Raw genomic sequence first — 27,081 nt, 5'->3', positions numbered from 1 at the left:
GTTGTGTGAACTGATATTATTCATGCAAACATTGTAAGAATTTCGACAACATTTTTTTTTTAAAACAAAGTGTTGGCCACACGTGTACACCACACTAGATTTGCTTCAAAGGGGATGAATGTACATCTGTACATACAAAAAAAAAAAACATTAATGCAAGACCTTTTGTATAAGATGTGTTCATTGTCATGGTTTACTGCAACATTTCCACAGAACAAAGCCATCATTAATGTTATTATTAATGTAAGTCAAAATATCAGCCTAAAAAAAAGGCTTACACACCTACTTTGACAAGACAATAACTAATGTGCCTACATGATAGTCATCATAGAAGCAAGATGGTTGACATTAAGTAAAAGTTGCGGTTTCACCAGAGCCGAAATTGTAATAATTACATGAATGCAGTTGCCATGTTAGGAGATACAAAGCACAGAGCACGAATGCATACATTGTGTGCATGACAGCCTGCAACACTTATCACTGAACCAAAGACAATATCAGAGAGTGCTGGAGTACAGTGAGAGAGGAGCAGAGAGGTAACACCAGATCATAGCTGCTGGCATCATCTCAATGGCATGATTTATTTAGACTAGAGCGCTTCTACATGGCTGTCACACTGTAGGATTCATGGCTTCTCCATCCCGTCAGCCACCATAATCACAAGGTTTTTGATTAGATTTGAGTGTGGTTATTTCCTCTACTTGCAGCAGCGCTTGTGATGAAATCATATTAACTCAGGGGAGTCAGCAAAAGATCAAATGGCCCACTTGGTGCCGATGAAAAGCGGGTAGTTCCCAGGACTTCCAGAGCAGCAGCGGTCTTTGTTTCTATAAGGATGAGCTTTCAGTAATGGCCAGCAGCTGCCAAGCTAGAGCAGATCTAAAGAGGTGAAGCACTTGTCAAACTGTGCAACCATATTACTATGTTTGCATGACTAATAACAAAAACACATATATGTATCTCATGCTCTCATGTTCTAGCAGCCTTGATAGTGTCTTATCTACCAACCTGCTTAAAGAGCGTCTTTAGATTTTGTAATGAGACACATTCCCTATTTTTTATTTTTTTTGGATTGGATGGCTAGAAACAGTAATATGGGGCTGCAGAAGACTGTGGTTCCATACACACCTCCCCCACACACACACACACATATATATATATATATATATATATATATATATATATATATATATATATATATATATATATATATATACACACACATACACACACATATGTATATATATTTTCATCCTAACATTAATGTGGGTCCTAATTTCAGTGGATTTAAATAATATCTCAAAATATGAATGGCAGTTTTCACTCACAGCACTTGTTATGTACACTATGGAAACCTTGTTAAAAAGGTGGATTCCCCCCACTATCTCAATAAATGCCCTATAAGGTCACAGTATACGTCTGAATAGCTTTGGTTTGACAACTTAAGAGTTCTCAGCTAAAGAACAAGATAAACGGTACCATTTCTAAATGAAGTCATAGTACATAGTTTATGTGAAGGCCTTACTCTGTGTGTTTATTTCTCCTCTCAACTTCTATTCAGATCATTTCTAAATGGACCTCACGTCTGTCTGCACCCTCTGTCCTCCACATGAACTGGATTTACCCCTAATCCCACCTGTTGGAGTGCAGCCGGTGTGTAAACGTGAGACTCCTCTCAGTTTCACAGGTCACAACACTGTTTATAGTATCTGTATAATAGCTGCTGGCGGGTGTACTGAAAACTAATGAATGCACTTTAAATATAATGAGGTTGTATTTTTCTACGTTGAATCACTTAAAGAAAAAAACCTAAACAGCATGAGGGGACTTCACTGAGCTGATGTATTCTTTAATGTGTGTTGTGATTATCAGAAATAGCAATTAAAGCTGCTTGTTTTTTAAGCTGACTGTAACATTGTATTGTATGAATTGTCGTGTAAGGGATGTTAGGCAACACCCTCTTCTTTACCATTAGATAGCAAATACCCATTCACAGCTCATTTAAAACATGCCAATGCACACTGCTTTAACATGTTTTATTCAACCTCACACCAAATGTGCCCGACAAGCTGACCGCTTTAGCCGTCAAATGTGGGTGATTCAGCATTTCTGAATGGATGAGTAAGAAATAAAAACACATCAATTTCTTCTATGAATCTGTTCCTTTGTTACAACTGTCTAGGGTTGCAAAGGGGCGGAAAGTTTCCGGTAAATTTCCGGAAAGTTTCCACGGGAATTTTGAAGAAAAAAAAGTTTATTTGCAAAAGCATATAACAGGGAACTTAAATGTAGTTGAGAACAAAACTATGCACGCCTAGCTCAGCTGGACCCTGAATGCAGCTGGTTTGGAACATTGTCTGCCAGAAACATAAATGTTTTTGAGCGTTTCAGCCCTATGCCTGGCAAGTGTGAGAGCGCCGAGTGGCGTAGAGGCCAAGAGCGGTATTGCAGACAGATAGAGATTTCAATTATAGCTTGCAACATATTGAAAACTAGTTAATTTTTTGGAGCTGTGAACTTAGTTCAACATTTTGAATTATGAACTATGAACTGAACTAGTTCATTTTAAAATGTGAACTGAACTAGTTCATGTAGAAAGTGAACTTTCCCAACACTGTTTGTCATATAGCATATTGATTACTTGGTAAACTGAAGCCATGTTCATTTTAATACCAAATTTATTTGTATACAGTAGAGACTAACTTTTTACAGCAGTGAGGAGGACGTTGATGAGGTCCAGGAAGAAAGCATTTAGACCTGAAAGGATTCAGGGAAAAACACACAAAAACAATTTGGGTTGGGGGGGGGGGGGGGGGGGGGGGGGTGATTATAGGGAATACACCTTTTTTATTCAACGTTCATGTTTTTGTTGTTCGATGAAAGAATAAAGTTCTACTCACAAAATGTCAAAAAAGTCATTTTTAAAAGTTGTATTATAAATGTTTGCATGCATGTCTGCTTATGACAAGGTAAATACAGTTAAATTACCCCAACATTTCCAGTTTATTCCCGTTAATTCCCGTATATTGCCGTTTATTCCCATGGAAAGTTTCCAACTTTGAATATTCCCAGAATTTTGCAACCCTGCAACTGTCTGATTGGAAGATTATATACACTACAGACTGGGAACAAGGCCGGGGAACACCGTGACTGGGCGTACTTTTTGTTTTAAAGAGGACTGAATACTTTACATTGCGCCGAGTCGACTGCTGCATTTAACAAGCATTGTTTAACCTTTTGTCCAAATGGTAGAAAAACTATTTTCCACATGATGCAAACGCTGCCTTCAAACTGAAGATTGAAGCTCCAACATCGCATGTCTGCTTTCATACACCGCATCTAAGGTTACTTTGCTTATGTCAATAGATTTGTTCACGTGACGACCAAAGGGAGAAGTCACAGGAGGAACAGACTGACACAGGGGAGAGGAGAGAGGAAGAAGTCAAGGCGACATGAAGGAGAGGAATCTAACACATGAAACATTCCCACAGCAAAGAGAAAGTCAGGTGTGTAGCTCCTTAAGACTCATTAAAACACAGATAGTCCCTGTGTTACAACGGATTCTAATTTGGAAGAAATCCAGCTTTAATTAACAATTATCAACTTGTTCTCACACCCCAAGTGCTATTTCCACTGCTTAATGGGGACTGAACAGGGAAACCTCTGAGATTTTACAAGTGAGGAAGTCCTATCATCATAATTGTATGCAGCATGTGTGCGTGTGCATGTGTGTATTTGATAGTTAGCCTCCTGAAGAGTCCCTCCACACTAACATAGGCTCTCCATAGCAGCCCAGTATGATGTTAAATTAGTGGTAATATAGCCTTTGAATTCAAAGACTGGCATGTCCATTAGTCATATTGAGCCACTTTTCAAACCAAAAATGTCAAACAAGCCTCTCAATAGAGAGGTTAATTGCATATTTGGGGGTTTTGAGCAGTTCATCTGATGACTTCAACTTAACTCTGATATTTCATTAAATCGATTCATCGATAAAGTAATCCGCAACTTTTGAAAATACACGAGAAAACCAGCATCAGTGACAAAGACAACATCTACAAAAGTCAGAGCATTCAAATGCAATTGTTTCTTCTTAGAAATTATACTCCACCAAAAGAACTCAATGTAAATTAAGGTGAGATTCTTATTAACTTCATTAGATCTCAATGTGCTACTCAAAAGGGAGTTATATTTGACAGCTGTGACAGTCTACAAATTGGTGAGGCAATGCCAAAATATCCTACTGCTACATACTTATGTGGCTTCTTGTGATCCATTTCTGGCTCCAGATGCCCAATTCCCACCACTATGAGCTCATCATAGTGACGCTGTGTGTTTCGTGATCGCTATCATCCTCTGTGGTTCTTTTAAGATCAGTGAGCATTACAGAATAAAATGATCAAAAAGGACATTTCATATCAGAATCTGATGACGTTTGCTATTACATGATTAGAGACATGGTTTGGATGTTTGGCAGTTTTGGGGAAGCAAATAAATAAGTTATCCTAGCGTCTGTTATTGATGCAAAGAAAACTCAATTGAAATGTACACCGTATCTTTCTCTATTACACATCCTGGTGCAGTCCGAGTACCGGGCTCTCCCCAACAGCAGTACGAACATCTGTCAAATATCTGCTGCAGTGCCCGTGAGGCCTTTTCACATCAAGTCAGCTTTCAGAAGTAAGGACTGAAATTCTCACTATTGCTTCAACCTCTCCATCCAATATTCCAGCTTTTCTTTTCACCCCTCACTGTTGTTCTGCTAAACCAAACCCAATATAATCCCTCTCCTGTTTCCTCCTCTCCCTGTCTTCCAGAGGCTTAGTCAATATTTTAGACTTCTACACACATGCGCAGCGAGATAATGAAAACGTTTCTATAAATAGGGACAATAGTGCTGACAGTAGCACTCTCTCAAGTGAGATATCTCAGTGTAATTTTCATTCTCTCTCTCACACACACACACACACACACACACACAGACACTGTAAATACTGGTGAGGAAAAGCTCCTCCTATTGCTGTGTGCTTCATCATAGTGATAGTCTTGAAGCAGCATATAAACGCTTGAGTTGCAAAGCAAACTCAATTCAGATATGTGCTATATGCGGCCCAAATATAGGACTAGGTCAATGCCCCCTACACATCTAAAACAAACCACACGCAGCTTGAATCTGCAGCAGACTGAACAGCTGGAATCTGCATAATACTGAAGGCTGCTCTGTGCTAGACAATACAGCTCCTGTATAACATGCAGGCGCTTTGTTGAACTATAAAACACTACATCTTTTTGCCACTCGTACATGTCAGTCATGTTGTACATCTACACTCAACACACATGTCACGACTTCAGTCAGTTTTAGGCGACTGTATTCCAAGTAATCGCTCAGTCTATATAATCCAACGCAACGTGGTAAAAAGCAACCGTCAAATTAAACAGTCGGCACAAGTCTCCAAGCCAAACGTTCAGATCGAAAACAGAAGCTGAAGAGAAGACCGTCGACGGGGTGAGAGATAACCGAGCTGGAGAGAAGGAAGGAAGCTCTTTTCGTTTTCTTTCTCACCTTCCAGCTCGCGGTGAATGACATCGGCGAGGTTGGGCTCTTCGCCCCACCAGAAGATCCACAGCTCCTTGGCGTCGGGCTTGATTTTGCGGCGCCATACGCACAGCAGGTTGGCCTGCACGCAGCGCATGAAGCTGCGCAGAACCGGGTCGTCCTGGGCCGGGGCGGAGATCACCGGCCCGTACTCCCCGCTGCCACGGAAGCTGTAGCAACGCCATTTAATGCCCGTCAGCTCCGCCTGCGAGAGGAGGAGACAGAGAAATGATCAGAGCTGTGAACGGTCCATTTAACAAGCTTAAAAATATTATACAGCATTGTTTGTATATGTGCAGTGAGTAATGAAGTCATTTCACCGTCTTCACTCCAATCATGGTAAAGTGTAATGAAATGTCGAAACAATCAGTTGAGTCATTGATAATAAGCAATCATTTGGATAATCTATGAAGTCATTTTTCAAGCAAAAACACCAAATATTCTCTCACTCAAGTCTCTCCAATGAACTGCCTTTCTCTGTGTTAAATCATTGTAAAATTACTGTATTTTGGTTTTGTCCTGTTAAGTCATCATCTTGGGCATCTGTCTATATTTTGTGACATTTTACAACCCAAAAAATAATCAGATGATATTATCATACTATAATTGTAATTAATTATTGTTAATCAAGGACTTCAAGAAGCATGTTTACATTTCACTATCTAAACATTTCACATCCAGTAGACGGGGGGGGGGGGGGGGGGGGGACACACAACCCATTAAGTGATAGCAGCCTTATTAGTGCGGTGTTAACCTTGAAGTATTGCACTTCAGTAAACATAGATTTCTCTCACATGAAAGAGAGAGGCAGACAATGCTGGTTCAATCAATAGCTGCGCTGCTTCTGTCCAATTATGTTATATTTTCACCGGCTCCCTGTTTACACGGCTATGATCCTTGTGTAAATGTTTCAACACAGTTAACATCTCCCTGTTGTGTTGTTATTTAACTGAAACCTTCACTTGCTGCTGCTGATGCTGTAAAGATACGATAAAGTGTGTGGAGAGAAGAGGCGGAGAGTGGCGGCGAGACATAAAAGATGGACTTGAGTGAAATGCAGGGAATTAACTACAATGGGAGGCAGAGCATTGCAATATAGAGGGGAGCTACAGAGAGTGAGACTTGAGGAGAGGAACACATGTTGGGGTCCATGATTGGAGCCCGGCCGAACAGCTGACATCTTCCCCATGTAATCTAATGGGATGATAGGTGTTTAAATTTACTATGGCATGGAGGCTCTCTGCCATGACACATTTAGTGATGTGCCAAACTTATACTTCCATGATTTTACATTTTGTAAATGAGCATACATATGCAAACACACACACACCCACACACACACACACACACACACACAGGCACACGTCACCCTGTGATGCTCGCGTGTGCTTTGGAAACTCTTTTTCATGTTTGTTTGTGTCCTTGTGTTTGTATTTCTGCGTGAATGAGTCGAGCGCACAAAAGGCATTGTTGAACAGGACAGAGATTTGGCAGGCGGGGGGGAAATCTCTCGGTGCGTTGCGCTGCCCTCCTCTCCTGTGTTCACCCAGCTGTGAGGATCATGTTTGACACACTGGCTCGGGCGCCAAGACACCCAAGACAGCCGGAGAGACAAAAAATACTGACCCCGTTTTTAACACAGGTGCAGGTCGAAATAATTAAAGCCTGCAGTGTCTCTGAGCGGGTGAAGAAAAGGAGGCTGCGCAGCTTTAATGACAGGAGAGAGAGACCAACTACGATTGTGTGTGTTTTCAGTGTTGTTACGCAAGGGTCGCAGGGTTGTGTCCAAATCCAGAATCTAGCCCAAAGCATGCTTTTGAGGAAGCCTGTGCATATTTAAAAAAACGCACACCGCAGCATCTTATAAGTGAGTGTGCATCGAAGTATGCACATGACCCCACAGGAACACCCTCCTGACTGCAGAATGCACCCATAATTACAAGCGCGTCCCTCCTGTAATGGCAGCTTGTGTGTAATCGGAGATACAAACATTGGCGCTGTGATAAGCAAAGCCCTAAAATTATCCATGACAAGGTCAAGGATGCCGCTTCTCCCAAAGCAAAGGAGGAAGACATCTGCTCGCACTGCCTCGTCACTCCCAGTCAATGTCAAAGGTTCCTCCGCTGTTCGACACAGCTGTCTGCTGCTACTGAATCAGGAGCGGAGACGAGGAGGCGAAGGAGAAGTGAAATGTCAAAAAATATATATTCACAACAAAAGGGCAAACCAGTTGTTGGTTTTATGAGGCAACACATCTCGCATCACGCTCTCTGCTGAACTGGTTGTTAAAGATCCCCTCTAGACATGTTTTTTGTTTTTGTTTTTTTAAATGCCCTGCTTGGTTTCATCCGCCCTATGAAGCTGTACTCGTTGATGCTTTCAGCTAAAGGCTAACATGAGCAAGCCGACATCCTCACAATAACAAAGCTGCTGTATAGCGAGCGGGTGTGATGTTTACAATGTTTCACCACATTAGTGTAACATGTTAGCCAATTAACACTAAACGCACAGTGCAGCTAAGGCTCATGGGAATGAGCATTGGATTTGCAGATATTCAGTCAGACACACCAAGGTTTTGGACAGCATTGACATTTTGACCAGGGGATATTAGGAGATCGCCAGTGTTATTACAATTCATCCTGAGGGTGACATGAATTGCAAACCATCCAATAATACCACCAATGTGCAATAGAAAAAGTCAGGGTATCAACAAAGTCAGTAGGGTGCATCTTTTGGGGACCATAAATGTCACACATTTTGTCAACAATCAAAGCTATTTCAGTCTTGGACCAAATACCAACAGTACCATCCTTTTTGTAGCTATGCCGCTCCGCTCGCACAATTCATTCAGTTACATCTACTCGTTCTCCCTCATTGAAAAATAATCTATGACCAGATCTTTATTTAAAAGTGTTAAAATAGACTATTAGGTCTCCTATTTCAAGCAATGAAAAGTCCATTCTCAGTGTGTGCGTGTGTTTGTGTTCATTATGCTGCATCACACGGATGTGACATATCAGATCAATATCAAAGTGGCTGTAATGTCAGAGATGTACGGCGGGCACAGAGACACTGATATCAGCCTTCTAGTGTCGCACTGCTCGTACATCATTCCTCCCAGTGAAGGTCAAACATGCAAGTGCAATAACTATACCAAAAAAATAAAAATGTTGAGTGGCGGATGGCTTTAAGGCAAAAACTGTTCACTTTCTCGTGCAAGAAATATGGCCCGAGGTTTATTATTCCTCCAATAACCAGTTGTATATCCAGGTGACGTATTGTGCTGAATGTCTTTCAAACACCGGTGCTGTGTATTTGTTGCCCATGTGAGAAGCACTCACCGATTTCTCCCCCCCCCCCCAACCCCCAACCCCCGCTGACCTCCTGGGGAGGATTAGCTGTGGCACAGTTGCATGAAGAGGAGCGGGGCTACAGTCACATGCTCCCATGCAGATCCAAACACATGGCTGCACCCAAACACTAACACGCACACGCGCACACGCACATGCACACGCACACAGCAGCTGTGATGATGTGCAGATCAGAAGTGCTCAAAGACACTGACATGCATCAGGAGGCAGACAGATTTTCCGGCTGATGTCCAGTTATTTGTCATTGATGATAGCTCAAATCTGCCCACATGCCACCGCATGTGTGGAGACGGTGGCGTCGCAGTGATACTAGTGCTAAAATAAAACAGCCAATTCTCACAGTTGTATGAATAAATTATAACACGAGAGAAACAACCCAAAAAAAAAAAAAAAAAAAAAAACTGTCAAGCGTGTCCTTATTATCTCTGCAACTTTGGAGACAGTTCCTGTCCCACAAATAAATAGAACCTTTAATATTTGTTTTTTGTTCTTTCAATATTATTCATGAAAGAAAACAGCGGGGTGAACGTTGCAGAACTGCTGCTCATAATTTAGATGTAATAAATTCAGTGTGCGAGTGTAATATAAAATTATAAATAATACCAAGCACTGGCATTATTAAGTGGTGTTTTAGGTAGCGAATGCAGCAATATTGTAATAGCATAATGGAGAGGGTTAGGCAACTGTGATTGTACTCCCATTAAACTGTGAAAAAAAAAATGCACTCGACAGAAATATATTTTTGTGTCACTACATGTACGTTTAACTTGCAGAGAGAAAGGAAAGCAAACGTGTGCCCAAAGCAGCAAATCTAGGCAGAGGTCTCCGTCTCTTTTAAAAAGCTACCACAAGGGTAAAAGGGGGAAGAGGTTAAGGAAAAAGGAGGCGGATTTTGTTTCACTGTCAATAAAGCCGGCACTTCTCCGAGCCTCTTGTACTGTTGGTTAGCTGGTTCAATTTCTGATTGAGTGCAGGACCAAAAACAAGAGCTTTTTTCCTCCCTTCGCTAAGACAGACCAAAGCTTTGACCTCACCCTCACCTCTATTATCTTTCATGTCTTCGCTCTCCCTCTCCTCTCTCAGCACTCTCTCACTGCCACGGATGCCTATAGAACACACCCGCAGCATCTCACGCTCTCCCTCTCCACTTTGTGTTATTCCTCTCATTTATTCCTCTCTTTATGTTTTTTTGTCAAGTAAACAGAGAAAAATATAACAGCCAACCTTGTGTTTCCTGAAGATGTTCTGTGTTAGCACAGAGGAGGTTGGAAATGTGTGCTCTATTTGTAGTAATTTATTAAAACCACTTTTTCGGTTTCTAGCAGTAAGGTGGACTCTATTACTTTAAAAGCTGTTATCTTCTTTCGAACATTGATTTAAAATAGGAAATTAACCTAAAACCATCGGGTGAAACATCATTTCCTGTAATCTGTATTCCAACCAGAGGTCAACCTCAGTGCACCAGACATGTGCTTGTAATCAAGAGGAAATATGGAAGTCCGAGCTTTAATCTTTGGTGTACTTTGCTCAAACAGAAAGCACATGTGACTTCAACAGAAAGGAGAATCCAAAAAGGTTTGTCATTCTGCAGGTCTAAAATACTGTATATTGTTTAAAGCTTTACAATGCAGAGGAAACCAACGCTACTTAGATAGCGACGCGGAGAGGAAAACACACTTGACATGCACTTAGCATGAATGCTTCTTTGCATGAATGCTCCTGTAGACAGAACATATTTTCTCTCCTCCTGTTCTTTCTCCCAAAAAAAATTACAAAATTTTAAAAACTTGTGGGACCTTTTGAACGGACCTCCTAAACTTCCCAACGTGCAGCTGAACGTATGTTTGTGTTGGACTTCTTCCACACAGGCAAGGCGTAGCAGCTGCCCGGGACAGGCGCGTAATGACAGCACATCTAAAACATGACTTCCATTCACCTTCGAGACAAATCCCTCTTCGATAATACGCGACGCTGACGAAAAGAGAAATCACGAATCATGTTTTAAAGGAGACAGTAAGAAGAAGAAAAGTGTATTTAAATCTGGTTGTATGCAGATGTGTGAGCTTTATTAAGGACACTTTTCTTCCAGAATGGCAGCTTATGTGAAGATGTTCATCTAAGTGGAGTCGAGTGAGTGTAGTGCGATATCAAAGCTGACAGAGAGCGTATGAGAACGCCGTCTAGGAGCGACGCCGCTTCTGTAGGAATCTCACACCGGCGTAAGAGCCTCGCAGTATGATAGTCTGACAAAGGAGGCACTTTAGGCAATTGAGAGACAGCTTGTATCAGCAGTTTTACCCACTCTGTCACAAGTGAAACACTTATTCTGTCAGAGGGGCACAGCTTTCTCATCAACGTCAAATCAGTTTAGACGCTTGACAAGCTGCCAATATTTGGGGCGGGTTTTGTGATGCCAGCCGAGAGTCTTTCGATAAGACTCGTGCTCTTTATCAGACACGATGCGGCGCTCTCCGCCTCTCTTTGGTTCAACGTCAAAGAACAAGGGGTATAATTGATTGTATTCTAACAGACACTGTGAGAGAATTGACCCAATACAACTTATTTTAAGTTTGTTTAAAGTTACGATCCTTAAAATATTTAGAAAATAAAAAAAATTGGCTTTTTTCAACAATGTCAGTTACATTTTGTATTTACCCCTGTTAAAAATGTTTTTTTCTTTGTTGGTGGCGGGGTCCTCCATTTCAACGCTCAATTAAAATTGCCTTCCAAAATATATGTCATTCATTTTTCCAATTGTATCGCATTGATATCGGCCTCACTGTTTATTGTGAAGCAGGAAGATGAAGTGTGTGAGTGCGGACCACAAAATAAATACATCAACTCAACATGACAACTGTAATTATGGACATTTTTTAACAACAGACTCGTTTTAAATTACAAACAACTCTCTTCTGTTGTGTAGAAAATGACTCGCACTCTTCACTGCATGACATCTGATGGTGGATGCTGGAAAAGACAAGATATTGACTGACTTCTTTATTAAAGCAAAATGAGGTTTGTTTGGCTGCACTGTAAACAGATACAACAGATTGCTCTTCCATTATATTCCCGATAGCTGCTCAAGGATTGTTCTGTAGTATTAAACCACACCTGCTGTTACCACTAGACACCTCCAACCAGAACTGAAATATTAGGAATTTCAACAACTTGTCTTGAACACATCAGAGCTGGCAGCTTTAATGATGAAACAAGTGGGAGAACCCACTATGAACAAAGACAATGAAGGTGGCTGTGTTGCTAAGTCACCAGTTAGAAGAGCCAGTGGCAGAAATCAGAACCGGCAACGACTCCCCCTTCATCAATTAACCGTTGAAATCAAATTAACCCACAAGGAATCGCACTCCCCGCTGGCATTTTGCACCACAAATGAAGAGCGATGCACATTACTGCACTTGTCTGGGAGCGAGAGCAAACAAAAGCACCAAACAGGTGTAGAAAGAAGGCCTCTGGGGCTGCGGCCACTAAACAGATGCTTTTCCTCTGCCTTCTGCCGCCACCTTTTCAAGTCCCTGCAAAACAAGGGTCTGTCATTTGATCTGTGTTCGGCTGTAGCATCCAGCCCTGGGAGGTGAGCAAGCCAAGCGACCTAATTAGAGCCGCGCGAGTCCCCCAGGGCTGAGTGACGGATAGACCTGCCAATCACGCTGCAGAAAGCCTCCATCAAGCCATGACTTCTCACCTGACACAAAGAGAGGCGGGAGGCGACAGCGGCGGAAGGCCAATAAGGACAGCGAGACACTGTGCACTGCAGCATCTGAAAGAGCTGACAAGATCCCCGGCCATTTGGCAAATAAAAAACAGCACAAAGCTGCAGCGTCAGGATGCTTTTAAAGCGTTATGGGACAGGCTAAAGCAGTGGCCCTGCTTAGCCTAAATTATTAACGTGCAAATAAATAAACCAGTCTCTGCTTTACTAGTGTCTCTGTAACTTAATCAACCGTGACAAGCCACGGGAAGCTAGGAATGAGCGAAAGACACAAAGAAAGAAAAAATGGAGCATCAGAAAGAAGGAAAATCACAAGACGGGAGAGAAAAAGTAAAAACAGTTGCTAGGCAACATACAACATCTATAGGAATTCAGCAAGGTATTCAATTTTAGAGATTGTCTGTCTCCAGGGTTACAGTGGAAATATAATATTTCAAGCACTTCTGTGGTTACTTTACTCTAAAAATCACAAAGGAGGATGTAGTCTCTCCTGAGCACAACTACACCTCTGTGTGTTCCCTTACAGCTGCAATTCATGAGCTCAAATTGGGCTGAAGATATTATCGAGCACGTCATACATGCGTCAGGAAAATCCTGGGATTACCAGAAGCAAAAATATGAACATTGCGGTATAAAATTACTCAGACTTTCTTTAGTGAGAGACTGAGAGAATTCAATGCAGTAATTGTACAATTAGCACTGCATGGAGGCTTCTGAAATGCCTACAAGTAGTTAATAGTCTGATTGTTCCTGAAATTGTGCAAATGGAGCATAAGCGGTATGAAAAATATCTAATTTGGCTTGTAATTTCCTGCATTGATTTTTTCCACAGGGATGCCATTTCAGACCAAATGACAGCCGCGCATAAATCAGCACGACATCTCCTTGTTTCATTACACACCGGATAAACAAAAGATAAAGAAGAAAAACTGGAAAGCAGCAAGCAGCCTCAGTGCGTGTGTGTGTGTGTGTGTGTGTGTGTGTGTGTGTGTGTGTGTGTGTGTGTGTGTTCGTGTGTAACACCTGAACAGGTTTCAACCTGCAACTCACCTGGTTACTGTCTCTAATCTGTTTGCTTACTAAGTGGGAGTGGAAGTCAATCAGTACTTCAACAGTAAAAGTCCACTGCACTCCTGCTAACTTGTCCAACACACACACACACATTATGTAATGCCACTCAAGTCCTCCTTCCCTGTCTGTCCCCTCTTTACAACAGATACCATGCGACCATGGCTTGTTCATATGTTTGCCACCACTGCTCTGCCTGAACACTTAGCCCTGCGGCTCCATGCTCACTCAGTCATGCCTGTTAAACACTCCATCAAACCCTTTGTGTCTCACTTCTATACTGCAAAGTCCATTTATTCTATGAGGCAAGCCAGGACTGAAATTGAGCTGTACACATTTTCATTAGCATCTGAAAAATCATGGGTGTCTTGCCTAATTCAAGAAGAGAGAGAGAGAGAGAGAGAGCACCGTTTGGCAGGACAGGGAGAATCAATGCGCCACAAACGGCTGTGAATCAACAGTCCACACATAATGTGTTTGTTCTCATCAAGTACCGGTCTGATTGGTCGCAGATAATCTCTCAATGGAACATGAACACATGATAATTAGAATTTGCAACAGCACAGCAGCCAACATTAATGTGGTCTCTCTCCCCTTGTTTTGCATCTCTAAAAGACCCCCTTTAACCTAAGTGTGCTTTAACTGCAATTGAATCCCAGCCAACCATGTTATTGGCAAAGCCATCTGGCTTGCAGAAAATATTTGCCCAGTTACAAGCAGGTCAGTATCTTCTTTTTTAAGAAATTCTCTTTGTCAAGGTGTCTGCAGTCAGGTGAAGAGATTGCAAAGAGATCATGTGACGGCACAAAGAGCAGCAGCAGCAGCAGCAGCATCGAACACAAGCTGTATCCATTTCTGGAAGTTATTTACCAATCAGACAACAGGCATCAGAGGCAGCAACATACATCCAGAATGTAATAGTTTGGAGAAAAGTGGTGTTAATCCGTTGGGAGGAAAAACAGCATTTAGGAGATGAAATGTGTCTCGCTGCATGAGACACAACAACTATATTCAGCAGTGGTGAAACATATTTAGTCAAGTATTTAAGAACAATTCTGATGTACTAAACAATATGTATTAAATGTTGTGCTGCTTTAATACCTCAAGAGAAAAACGGTACAACTAATATTGTACTGCATTTTTTTTTTTAAGAGCTGTAATTCCCAGGTACTGTTATTTACATCGATCATTGAGTTCTAACAATCTGGTGGAATCTGGTTAACTGAGTCAAGTGTCATTTATTTTCTTGTTTATAAAGAGCAGCAATCTCTCTTAATCAGATTCCTTGAAAATTCATGAAACAAGTTTTCCTGAAAACTGGTTTAAATGACTCAATAACTAATAAATGATTCCTTTTAAAATGTTTTGCAATGTTGCAGCACGGAACATATAAATGATCATCACCCAACAGGAAGCGTAAAGTACACAACTAGCTTTACCTCGACCTGCTACAGTATTAAAATGCAGCTCACAAGTTAATGCACAGGTCTCATATATGAAGGGACAATTGCAAATAATAAATACTTATCCAAGTACATTTTGATGATAATACTTATTCATTTTCAAGTTTCAAAGTGGAGGACTTGTAATGAAGTATTTGTACCATGTGGTATTGTTACTTGTTTTAAAGGATCTACTTCTTCCGCCACAGAAATTCAGCAGCAACCCTGTTTAAAATATGTGTCCAGCAGCCAAGCAGTGCATATGACACCTAAATTGACGACTTTCCAGCAATCACAAGCGCTTGGTGGCACCAGCTACTGCCCATTCCTACCAATCCTCCTTCCCCGCTCAGCCTTCTGTCGCCCTGCACACATGCAGGAACACCAGCGGACGATAAGAATAGATCACAGCTGGCACTGCGGGGCACACATATTTCACACTCGAGCCACCGTGCTCCAAAATACTCCTGCCCATCCCGTCCCATTTCCAGCTCCAGCTCCGGCACCAGCGGTGCTTCCCTCCCTCCCCGTCCTGCCTTTGAACCGTTCTTCACCTCTGTGGCGGAGCCCTGAAGAGCCGACTGCTCAGAGAAGATCCATGACGACACTCTGGAAGAATTAAATAGAACAGAGACGTGTAGTAAAAACAGAGACCCGAGTGAGCGATCCTTTTGTCACGAATCACTCTGTTGTGGCAGCAAACTATTTGAGGAGCCAGTGTGTCCGTATCTCAAAAAACAGAAAGCTGTGTTCACACAGGTGGGCCCCCGCCGGGTCCAATCCTGTGTGCGATGACAAGGGATTCCCACAGCAGTGACGGGGGGGGGGGGCAGATTAGTGGGCGGCACCACAAACGGTCTCAAGGTGAAGCCAGTGCTGGCTGTCAAAATTGCAAGCAAGCGCAGCCAAAAGCACATGTTGGGCGTAGGGGGTGAGAAGCAACCAGATGGAGCTGCTGCATCGGGCACAAGACTAGGGGTGATGCTTTGGAAACCCGGACCGATCCATCCGCTCCTTGCGTAGGAGGACGCTGGCACGGCTTTCATGCCATGCTTAGATATCTCAATATGAACAGACAGCTCCTGCCTTAAAGATACCATATGTAACACTGTACATGTATCTTTGTATTGTATGAACAGAGTGTAGCGAAACTTTCAAAAACGGAGACATTCCTCGACTTTTGCGAGGGAAACCCAAAGCATGTGAGGTTTATACTTTGTCTTTCTTCAGTTCCCGTGTAGCGCCAACAGTGTGTCTTGAGTGGACAGCGTCAGCTAATCAATCCACCCATCCGGGGCTCATCGGGCAGGTAAATTGGTAAGCAACGAATGATAGATCCATGTAACATAGCCAACCTACTTCATATCAGGAGCCAGAAGTCTGAATAAAATATAGGAACATTGCAGATATTTATGTCACGTCAATGTTTTCAGGCATTTTAACCTTATTCTGTTTTTTTTTTTTTTTTTTTTTTTTTTTTAAAATGGAACAAATCTTTTTGGAAATTCCCCCCAAAAATGTATTTTATGACAGTTGTTGACGATAACAAAAATATATAATATCATCTGCCTGATCTTTTCAATTAAAACAATGCTAATTGCAAACTATTTGTATTGAGAAAATAAAATCCCAACACAACCGCTTGTGTTCAGCCTGACAGATAGTGGGTACAAAAAAATAAAATCATGATAATTTTGGCAAATACAAGTTTTCACAATAAAAAAAATGGTTTAGACATTTCACAGTTAAACTCTACTGGAAAAAGAAACATCATGGAAACAATATTTCTAAATTGCAGTGTGTTACATTGTCTGTTTCAACGTTTGCCTTGATATCAATATATATATATATATATATAGATATAGATATATATCCAATAGATCAGCCATAATTAAATGTCGCTTTCCATTGATTTAGCGGGCAGGGTCTATTTTAAGATTTTAAGAACTTCTTTTGTTGGGATTTCTCAAAGTAAGATGTTGAAAATAACACTCAGGAATCAGCAAAAACAAGAACCCACCTTGACCGATTCTATGGCCCAGCAAATGGTGACCTGCACTTCATCCTTCCACTGGCCCCTTCTCATCCCCATTAATAAAAAGGAAATGCAAACAGTGCATATTAAAAAAGGCACCGTCCCTGATTACCTGCTTCTTCTTACAAGGCACGGCCACTCACCTGCCATAAATCAAGACACTGCCGTTATTGCCATTCTCTCTGCCTCACCCGCACTCCATTTCCATAACAGACAGTGGCATCATTATTATACATGCAAGATCTCTATTGGAATACAGTTTGGCTAATGAGACACATTAGATCTCCACTTGAGGACACTTAATTACCAGTGTTGAGAGGACTTAGGATGTCCTTTAACTAAGGGTGCTGCATTCTACCTTTGTTTGTACGGGACTGCGTCCTTGGGATATAGGATGCATCCCAAATAAAGGGAGATGAAACATGAGAGTGTGGGTGGAAGATTTAGTGTGTGCATGTGTGTTGCATTTGCAATACAGATGTTTGTGTGGGTTCTGCGTGTGCGTGTGTGTGCGTGTATGTGTGCATAATGTGATGGGTGTTTGAAGTGTGTCTCCCGAGTCTAGATGGTTTACAGTGTTTATACACACACACACACACACACACACACACACACACACACACACACACACACAGGCTTCCTGCGTCGTGAAGCTCTCGACTGTCTCCTTGCATTTCATATTCAGGCTGGGGCTCTGGCTGGTGTCGGCGTCATAAGAACTGTCCCAGTCCACAGAAATCTCTCTCCCTCTCTCTCTCTCCCCCTCTCTCTCTCTCTCTCTCATAGGCTGAGGCGAGCAGTCAGGAAATGCCCATCAGTCATAATACTTTCCTAAAATGAAAACAGATTGGGCTGCAGTCTTACTCACTCCTTCGCCTGAAAACATTCCTCCGTTCCTCCTCCCGTCCTCCACCCTTCGCCACTTTCAACGGAGCACACCAGGATCTTCTCTTCTTACAAGGGTTCTCGTTTGCTTTTTGTCACAGATGGATGATCAACAGCCACACAAGACCGTTGTTTTGTGGGTTGTGCGATGGCAGCGATCTCAAGTATGTGACACCGGTCTCACAGAGCACATGACAGTAATCTGCTGCGTCCCCATAAAGTCCCACAGTATGGGCACTTATGCTTTCTGAAGGTACTCTTTATTGACGTGGGTTGAAATAACAGCCGGTGAATGTGCGTGAGGGACGAGGTTAGCGGGTGCTGGAATGCTGTTTAACAGGCTGTCAGACCAGAGCGCTCAGCGGTTAGCCACGAGGCCTTTATGCAAGAAGATAGTGGCATGACCTGGAGGAAAAGGTTAAATACATATCTCACATTAGAGGTCGTATTCTTGGCATTTATGGAACTCGAAATGTCCAAGTTATGCTTGCAACTCATGAATATTAGCATTATCTTTCTTTAACCGATTATTTTCTTATGTTAGGAAACAAAAGATGACATCCTTAAATTGCTGGAACACTAGCCAAAACCCCTAAAGACTATACATTTTCAATAAATTCACAGAAAGGCATGGCATTTCTTGCATCTTTCCTTGAATATAAATCTCCAATTATTAATAGATTATCAAAATTGTTGCCTGTTAATTTTCTGGTGAACAACCACTCAATTAATCAACTAATTGTTTACCAAGTAATAAGTGGCTAAATGCATGCAGAAAATCCTAACTACACAAATCCGGACCTAAATACAAGTCGTCTTTTTGCTGGATTAATACTCACACCTGATTCTAGTGATAATACCCGCGCGTTAGCCTCCACTTCTTCAGCTCAAATGTCTCGTTTAACATCGGGATGCAATCTGCATCCCCCTGTCTCCTTGTCTCAGTGGTATCCTCTAACCAGGATATTTGGTGTGTCATTAGTGTTTAGTTCTGTCTTGGACTTCCCTGTAGGAGGCCTGCCAGTGGGCAACCGCTGTGGCACCAGCCAGTCATAAATATTCTCAACAAGCCAGCTGATCGATGGTGCCTTTCTCCCTCCGTTTGAAAGGGATGTGCAGCACGACGGCCAACAACGCCACGGTGAGTGAATGAAAGCGTGTTCCACCTCGACTGAGACGTTGACAGAACCATTTTCAACTGTAGCATGTCGGACGGAGAGAATTTAAGGCGACCAGTGCAATGACATTCAGACAAGACGCTTTAGAATAGCTTATGATAATATTTAGAATGCATCTCTCCCTGCTTTCAGTCAGAAAGGGTCCTAAAATACACAAGAAGAAAGAACTGCCGCTGCGTTGTCTGAAATGTTAAGAGATTTCTGCAAGCTGTGTGTTAACTACAAAGTTGTTTCTCTCTTCGACACATGTGTTCTTTAGCTTAGGCGTAAACCTGTGTAGTGGAACAGGGGTCGGCCGCTGTAGCTGGTGGACAACCTGCACGATCACCTGAAAAGGCCCCAGGACCCCAATGTTGTTGTGGTTCTCAGCAGCCTGTGCCTGTCTACCGTATGGCCTTTCCACTTGGCTGCCTGTTGTAGTAGTTACGGTTAACTCGCTGATTGCAAGATGAAAACTGAAAATACCCTGTTCAATCTCCTCCGCCCTCAAAACCAGTGACTACTGCAAGAATTATACTGCCAGGCGAGTCCAAAAAAACATTTTTTTCAGATAAACTGAGTGTGAAAGTGTTGTTTCCACTGTGTGCCTGATGCACGCCACCGTCTGTCAAAATCTTATTAACCTTCCTTTCTCCGGGAGAAACAAATCAATTTGGATCTGAACATGTTGCTTTTGTGTGCTACTCAGTTCACATACACACACAATTATCCATTATCTTCCCATCAAAACCTGGTGAGATATGTTCGTAATATCCGCACATTAAACTATTATTCCCTGAAGATCTGAAACCCTCTTGTTTTTTTTATTCTCTGGCTTGAGACACATTTAAGAGAGGCAGAAGTCCACCTTGTCTCCAAGTAAGTTGCTTGGCAATGCAACAGAGTTCCAGCTAAATTTACAGTGAAATTATTATTTTTAAAAAAGGGGAGGGAGGACAAGGGCCTTGGATGGAGATAAATGAGTGTTAATCTATTGTTTATCTGCTAATAAAACAAAGTAGTACGTTTGTTTTGTTAGCATGTTCGACATTGTATTTAAGCGCTATGGGATATGTTTGGACTCAGATAACAGGGGTATTCCTTTTAACCAGAGATGTCTTATTCTAAACAGGCTCACGAGGTAAGATGCGGTGCATTTTTCTTCGCACCATTAACCCGTGTTAATGATTACCATATAACAACAGCAGCTTTTGCTTCACCTTTGTGCAGCAGACATACACTTACGCGTGCCTCCCACGGTCTTATGACTTGTCAATCACAACTGGCTCGCGCGCGCGCGCGTGTGCGTGCGTGCGTGCGTGCGTGCGTGTGTGTGTGTGTGTGTGTGTGTGTGTGTGTGTGTGTGTGTGTGTGTGTGTGTGTGTGTGTGTGTGTGTGTGTGTGTGTGTGTGTGTGTGTGTGTGTGTGTGTGTGTGTGTGTGTGTGTGTGTGTGTGTGTGTGTGTGTGTGTGTGTGTGTGTGTGTGTGTGTGTGTGTGTGTGTGTGTGTGTGTGTGTGTGTGTGTGTGTGTGAGACAAGCATGCTGCACGGGTATACTGTACCAGAGAGAAGATGTTGGAGTGGCAGTCCTCAAGGCTTGCCCCGTTAGCCACCCAATTCGCTGTTGTAGTCATACTCGTCCGCCGTTGGGGTCGTCCGCGCTGCGCATGTCGGAATCCTACATCGGTATAAACACCGAGCAGGGCTGACAAATGGGATCCCGCACGAGTCTGCCGACACGAGCCGGCGTATAACCTCACAAGAGGTCCAGATAATAGACTCTCGGGATGTGTCGGGCAAGAGGAATGGGCGTATTCAGAAAAGAAAGCCCCCAGCGGATGTAACGTTGTAATGTAAATCCGAGCGTGTGCGGGGATCAAAACATTGGTACAAAACCAGGTCAGGCGATTCCAAACGTGATCATTGTCCAAGGCGGGGAGCACGGAGACGTATCCATCTCAATCCACACGGAGAGGACGATCAGCCCCGTCTTCCCGCAGATAGTTTCATCATTAAATGAGCATAATCCATGAGGAAACGATCTCCTTTTTTTTCTCGAAGCGCCGAGGAGGAGCAGCAGCCACCCCCCCAACCACCACCCCCGAGGGGAAAAAATGCGAAATTAGGAGACAAAACTTCTTCAAAAAAAATAATCCCACGTTGTCCGCTGTGCAAAGCAATCGGCTGAACTTAAAGCCGAGCCGTTGCATGCAGGATATCGGGTTCCGTCCGCTCCACACGCTGATGCACCACTTGTGATAGTTTTCGAGAATTGCATGAGCTATTTATAGCCTTCTTTCTTACCCACAACCGTTCCTCTCGCAAACGTAACCCGGGTCCGCCTCGCGCGAGCTGGAATGTTTAATCCCTCTGTTGCTCTTCAATTAAACGGCCCGCAGACGAGGGGTCGCTGGGGAAGAAAAGCCCCCGGTGCTCCTCCGTGGCGGGGCGGACCGAGTCGAGCGGGCTCCCTGTAACCTCGAATCATGAGTCAAAAAGCGTTCAGACGAGAAGAAAAAAAAAAAAGAAAAAAAACTATTCTTACACTCCGCCGCCAGGAAAACGACAAGCAGGCTTCTGTAGACCGAGGTTTGAAACAAGAAGAAGAACAACAAAAAAAATCCTTCCTTCCTTTCAGTTTTATATCATTACGAAACGTCCTCTCGCGGCCACAACACCCTCAATCTTGCACACACACAACCCAAAAAAAAATCTATTTTTTTCCCCCTTTTTTTTTTTTTTTTTTTTTTAAATGCACAGTTTAAACAAAAGTGACAGTCGTTGTCTGGCGCCGATCACTGACGTGAAGAATATGCTGCACGCCGCAGATCTCTCTATAAACCACCACGACATTTACACACACACACACACACACACACAAAAAGCGAATCCTCCTCCTCGAGAAATGATTTGATAATTGAATTAAATCCTCCCAACATGTGCACGTTTTCTCCTCACTCCTCCGCCCGTTGTTTATCTCTCGGAGCGCGTTATTATATTGGTAAATAAGTGTGCGCGTAACCCGAGTGTGTCATCCTCGCCCTCGGTGTCGGTTTGCTTCACGCGTCGCGCCGCTGGAGCAGTTCTTCGCGCACGATCGTCCAGCCCACCAAGCATTGTAATGTAATGGCGGTCGGAAGCGTACTACAGAGACTCGCCTTCCCATTTGGCCAAGTTTGTGCTCACGTGATCAAAGTCTGGGATTACAGTACTGTTTTGTATCTTTGATATGAGACTAGATATGTATCTGCCTGTCGTGCGCGCGGATCGTCAGCGGTTGCTTTATTATTCAGACACGCTTTGTTGTCAGACGTGCCTTCGCCGTTTCTGCTCGTGTGTCTATTTTATATGGTGCTTTTTTTTTTCTTTCTTTCATGTTTCTGTATGGTGTCTCTTTGTGATGCATTGGTTACATAATGTAACTGTGATCACAGAGGATGTGGCAGAATAGAGGTCAGAATGACTATTTCATAAGAGGCTTCCATGTAGGTTAGTCTCACCAAATTCACCACATCACAGCATTTTATTAAGCTATTTGAATAAAATAAAAAAATTAAAAAAAATAATGAATCCATACATATAGGAATAATATTCAAACATACTGTAGCATTGATTTCCCCTACAAGTTATCCAAACTATCCATAAATCCAGGTTGTATTCATATCCATAGATTTTAGGGGCACTGGGTCATGATGAGGTGAAGTACCCCCCCCTTCAAATCACCAAAAATCCAATCTCTGATTTTGTATAAAATAATTTTGTTTGTTCATGTTATATTTGTTGGGTTAGCTGTTTGTTTGTTTTATTTAACGCTGCACTAATCACTATGTATGTGCTATCTGAAAGGTATCACTCATGATGAATTAAATTAATTACTGAGTATTATTACCAGAGCTAAAGTTCTTCTCAGCTCCGCGGAGCGTTTTTAGCCTTTTTCAGCTTTTGTTTTAGTCCAAAGGAGACTGAATATTGCCCTTAAAGTCATCCGGTGACCATAAACTTGACTCCAAATGAACACTAATGGTGCTCCGTCGCCGCTCTGTGTGTGTGTGTGTGTGTGTGCTGTGTGCTAGCACAATTGGCATAAAACATTATTAGGTGAAAATAGTATGTCATACAGGTTTAAATGGAGCAGGTCTTTACAGGAAATCAACATACACTCATCTAACTGAAGTCTAACTCAATGTGAACTTTCTCTCTTCCTGTAACTACTTCACCAAGTTAAAGAGTTGTTTCTAAGTATGTATTAGTGAACACTAACTTATTAATTTACTTATTTTGTTTGTTTAAATATAATGAAATTCAAATGCACAACATGCCCCACTGGAGACTTGATCGTCCTCAATGGTAACTCGTGTGTTGATAATATCCTAACTTCCTACTATCCAGCTGTGTGGGATGCATTGTTATGTTTACGTATTGTTGGAAGTTTTGTTTACACTATCTATAAAAGCTTCAGTGGTTCTCCAAGATGCAGGTGGTGGTGCCCTTTGAGGCCGAAGAACAAAAGATTATTATGAATACAGCCACAGTTTCCTGAGATAGACACAGGAGGCCATCCAAGAGTCAGCGCATCAAATATTGGTGTTATTATCAATCATTTATTTGATCATAAATATGGGCGACGTATGCTTGGATTGTTTGGGTAAAAGATTTAACAGGATTTGCTGGTTTCTGGTTTTTATTTTACCAATAAATGAAAGTTTATCTTCAATATAGATATAGTTATGAATAAACAAGAACATATATAGTCCAATTGCTAAAAACGTCTGCACACAAGGACTTTAAAATATCAAATAGTTTGTTTATTGAGTCAATACACTTTTTTATTCCTAAATCACATTGTCGCTCAAAATCACATCACATTGACTTGAATGGGTTTTTTCCATTTGCCGTCATAAAAGTGCAATGTTTTTTAAATGCCCACACTTCCTAACCCTTTATTCTTTTATTTATTTTGCGTGTCACTGTGACGTATGAAGACCGTGTTTAAATAAGTGATAAACAGTTACACAAGAAGTTTTCCTTGCGCTGCAGGTTTTCCACTGAGCATTGGAACAACTATCATTTAACCTCAAGATCCCCTCGTCAGGTAAATACATTACACAGGATTTCATTTTCTAAGTTGCAGCACTGGGAGTTTCACATTTTCTCAGAGAGACATTTGAGCATCAGCCCACCATCATGTGATGTGTATAAATGGCTGCATCTGGCAGTAGTTTGATTTCTGCTTTATAATTTATAGCCAGTCAGGCTGAATTTCTACTAGGAAGAGATGTTACCTCTAAGTGTAAATCTAAGAGTGCTATTTATAGACAACTGTGGATTCTCCTTGCTGCCATACATCCCTAGAAATCATCACCATACTACTGATGTATAAAATCCATTATGGTATAAGCACAATTCTGACATTAATCACTTTACAGCTTCACGTATGGGAGGAAGCAGCTTGCATCTGGAACGAGAGGGAGCCTTTAGTCCTTTGATTCCTCTTATATCTCAAAAGCAGGGGAGGAAGATATGAATCAGATGGATGAACGAGGGCTTAGCCTGGCAGTTATTGATCCCATTGCTCCGGGAATGATCCAGAACTCATTTGGAGACTTTCTTCCCCTTTTGTTCAATACATCTTTAAAGGCTTTCAAAAGACTGGCGCACACAGTTTGGCACGCTTGGTGTGGAGCTGATAGGATGAGATGCTATCAGTTGGAAAAAATCTATTTCAATATGCCACATAGTTCCCCTCACCAGGCCCCCACTGACCTGATCTGTGGGAGAGGAGAAAAGATGCATTACTGCTCTGATTAAAGATAATGTGTTTGTCTAGACAAGGTGTTCAGTCTTTTTTTGGGATGGAGTGGACAAGCATTTGTGTGTGTTTAATGTGTGTGACTCTGTTCAGTGTCATTTAGTTAAACTAGAACATCACATCAATATATGCAAACCTATATTCAAGCAATACATGCAATGTCATTTACGGGATTAATAGTTCTCCCTGTTAATTTTTCGCTTCGTTAAAATTGAGTTTCGTCTTTTTGTCCATTTAAACACAATTTATTCAATTGTTGAATAAACCTATACATTTGAATTGAAACTGGAGCCAAAAAGTGACAAAAAACTGCACTGTCTAAAGATTTTATGATTTTTGCTGGTTTATTAGAGGCTCTCAAAACGATATTACAAATCTTTAATGTGTATATATGGCATTAAATACTCATGATTAAAGCAACAATAAAAGCTAATGTTTGGGACATTTTGTAATTTGCTTAATCAGGAACCATAAGTTTACTACGGGGAGATGTGCACATTGCTAGGATATCAACCAGAGTGAGGGAAACATCAGACTTCATTCTTAATTGAAATGCAGCATAATGCAAACGTAAACTGGGACGATTTAAAGTACAGTTCATAAAATGGTGTTGGTTAGGTTAGCACAATTATATATTTAATGCAAACTCTGTCACACATATTTCTAAATGAAGTAATAACTACATTTACAAATGATTGTTGTAAAATAAATGAATATATCTTACAGTTTGTGATGCTACAGTGACTTCCAGTTTCCATAGTTGCTTGCTTTTATTGGGGCAAGGCTACAGATATGCTTACTGGATTAAGTAAAAACTAGACCTACTAGGAACTCACACACAAACGTGGTAATGAATTCATGAACAGCTGGAGCAAATCAATCAGGACAATCTGCATGTCATATGAATAGATTTGATTGACAGCTCACCACAACTGTTGTAATTTTGATTGGTGCATGAATGTGTATGTACCAGAGCCCCGCCTACTTGAAACTGGCATGAAGAGAACATAAAAAAGAAAATCTTTAATGGAAAACCACGCAAATCTGTCCCATTGCTTGTAGTCGAGGTTGAGAAAATAAAAATGTCATGGACTTTCATACATTGCAAATAGGTCATGTCGGGCAAACACTGCTTCGACATGTTTTGCTGCATGTTTTGCATACAGCTAACTCATTATTAATTGAGAACAAGCAATTTGCGAGGGATAATGCTTATGTGGACATGGAAGGCTATTTATTGTTCATACCCAGAGAGGATTGTGTTTCATTTAAGAACAAGCGGTAGCCTCGCAGTGTCTTCATTAGTGATTGATGGATCACCGTGTGCTACGTTAACACACACCTAGCAGCAAATTCTCTCCATAAAATCAGATGAGAGTTTCTCCTCTTCTCTCAGCGGCACCAATACTTCACTGGCATTTCCTGGAGCGCAGAGAGTCCGGCTGAGAAGAATAGATGGTGTGCATTATAATGAACATGGGCTGACACAGCCTCATCCATCATTCCACCCAGGAAAATTATAGCAGTGCCAGAGAGAGAGAGAGAGAGAGAGAGAGAGAGAGAGAGAGAGAGAGAGAGGGTGAGAGACTCTAAATCACGTCTATAGGTCTATCTCTTCTTGGACTGTCATACGCTCATTGTTGTGGTTTTCTAACTGTCCATTCCACTTTTGATTTTGCTCCCAGAAGGAGACGGTCAAACATTTACTGGACACTCACTGCAACTGTCCAAATGTATGTTACCTTAAATATACTTCTGTCTGTTTCCACAACTCAAATGATTACTTTGTGTCTGTGTTACACACTGGAGGGTGACAGCCTTAAAATGTCCAGGGTGCCACATCTGCATATACTTTCTATTCCTGTTACTGCGTCTACAGCTACAGATTATTTTCATCATCACATCTGTTGATTACAGTCCAAAAGATATTTAAGAAGCTGGAACCGGTGTTTGTTTGGCAGTTTTATTAGAATGGTTGAAATTGTGTGCAG

At 41.9% G+C, this 27,081-nt stretch overlaps 1 protein-coding gene across 3 annotated transcripts in view; it reads right to left on the bottom strand.

Annotated features, from left to right (window-relative positions):
- Positions 1-22,390, bottom strand: part of LOC117740526 (mediator of RNA polymerase II transcription subunit 13-like) — a 70,709-nt gene extending 48,319 nt beyond the window's left edge. For 2 of the 3 annotated variants that reach the window (XM_034546987.1, XM_034546988.1), the window contains exons 1-2: positions 20,844-22,390; positions 5,564-5,801 (exon numbers count right to left, since the gene is read on the bottom strand). In XM_034546987.1, the coding sequence (XP_034402878.1) occupies positions 5,564-5,801; positions 20,844-20,915 (310 nt within the window). In that variant the 5' untranslated portion in view covers positions 20,916-22,390. Of the gene's footprint in view, positions 1-5,563; positions 5,802-17,224; positions 17,305-20,843 lie in introns of those variants that run through there. The other variant, XM_034546986.1, reaches the window with a different exon arrangement.
- Positions 22,391-27,081: the final 4,691 nt, after the last annotated feature.

This window comes from Cyclopterus lumpus, chromosome 12, assembly GCF_009769545.1.
Source record: "Cyclopterus lumpus isolate fCycLum1 chromosome 12, fCycLum1.pri, whole genome shotgun sequence".
Classification (NCBI taxonomy): Eukaryota; Metazoa; Chordata; class Actinopteri; order Perciformes; family Cyclopteridae; genus Cyclopterus; species Cyclopterus lumpus.
This window is presented reverse-complemented; position numbering and strand designations above follow the sequence as displayed.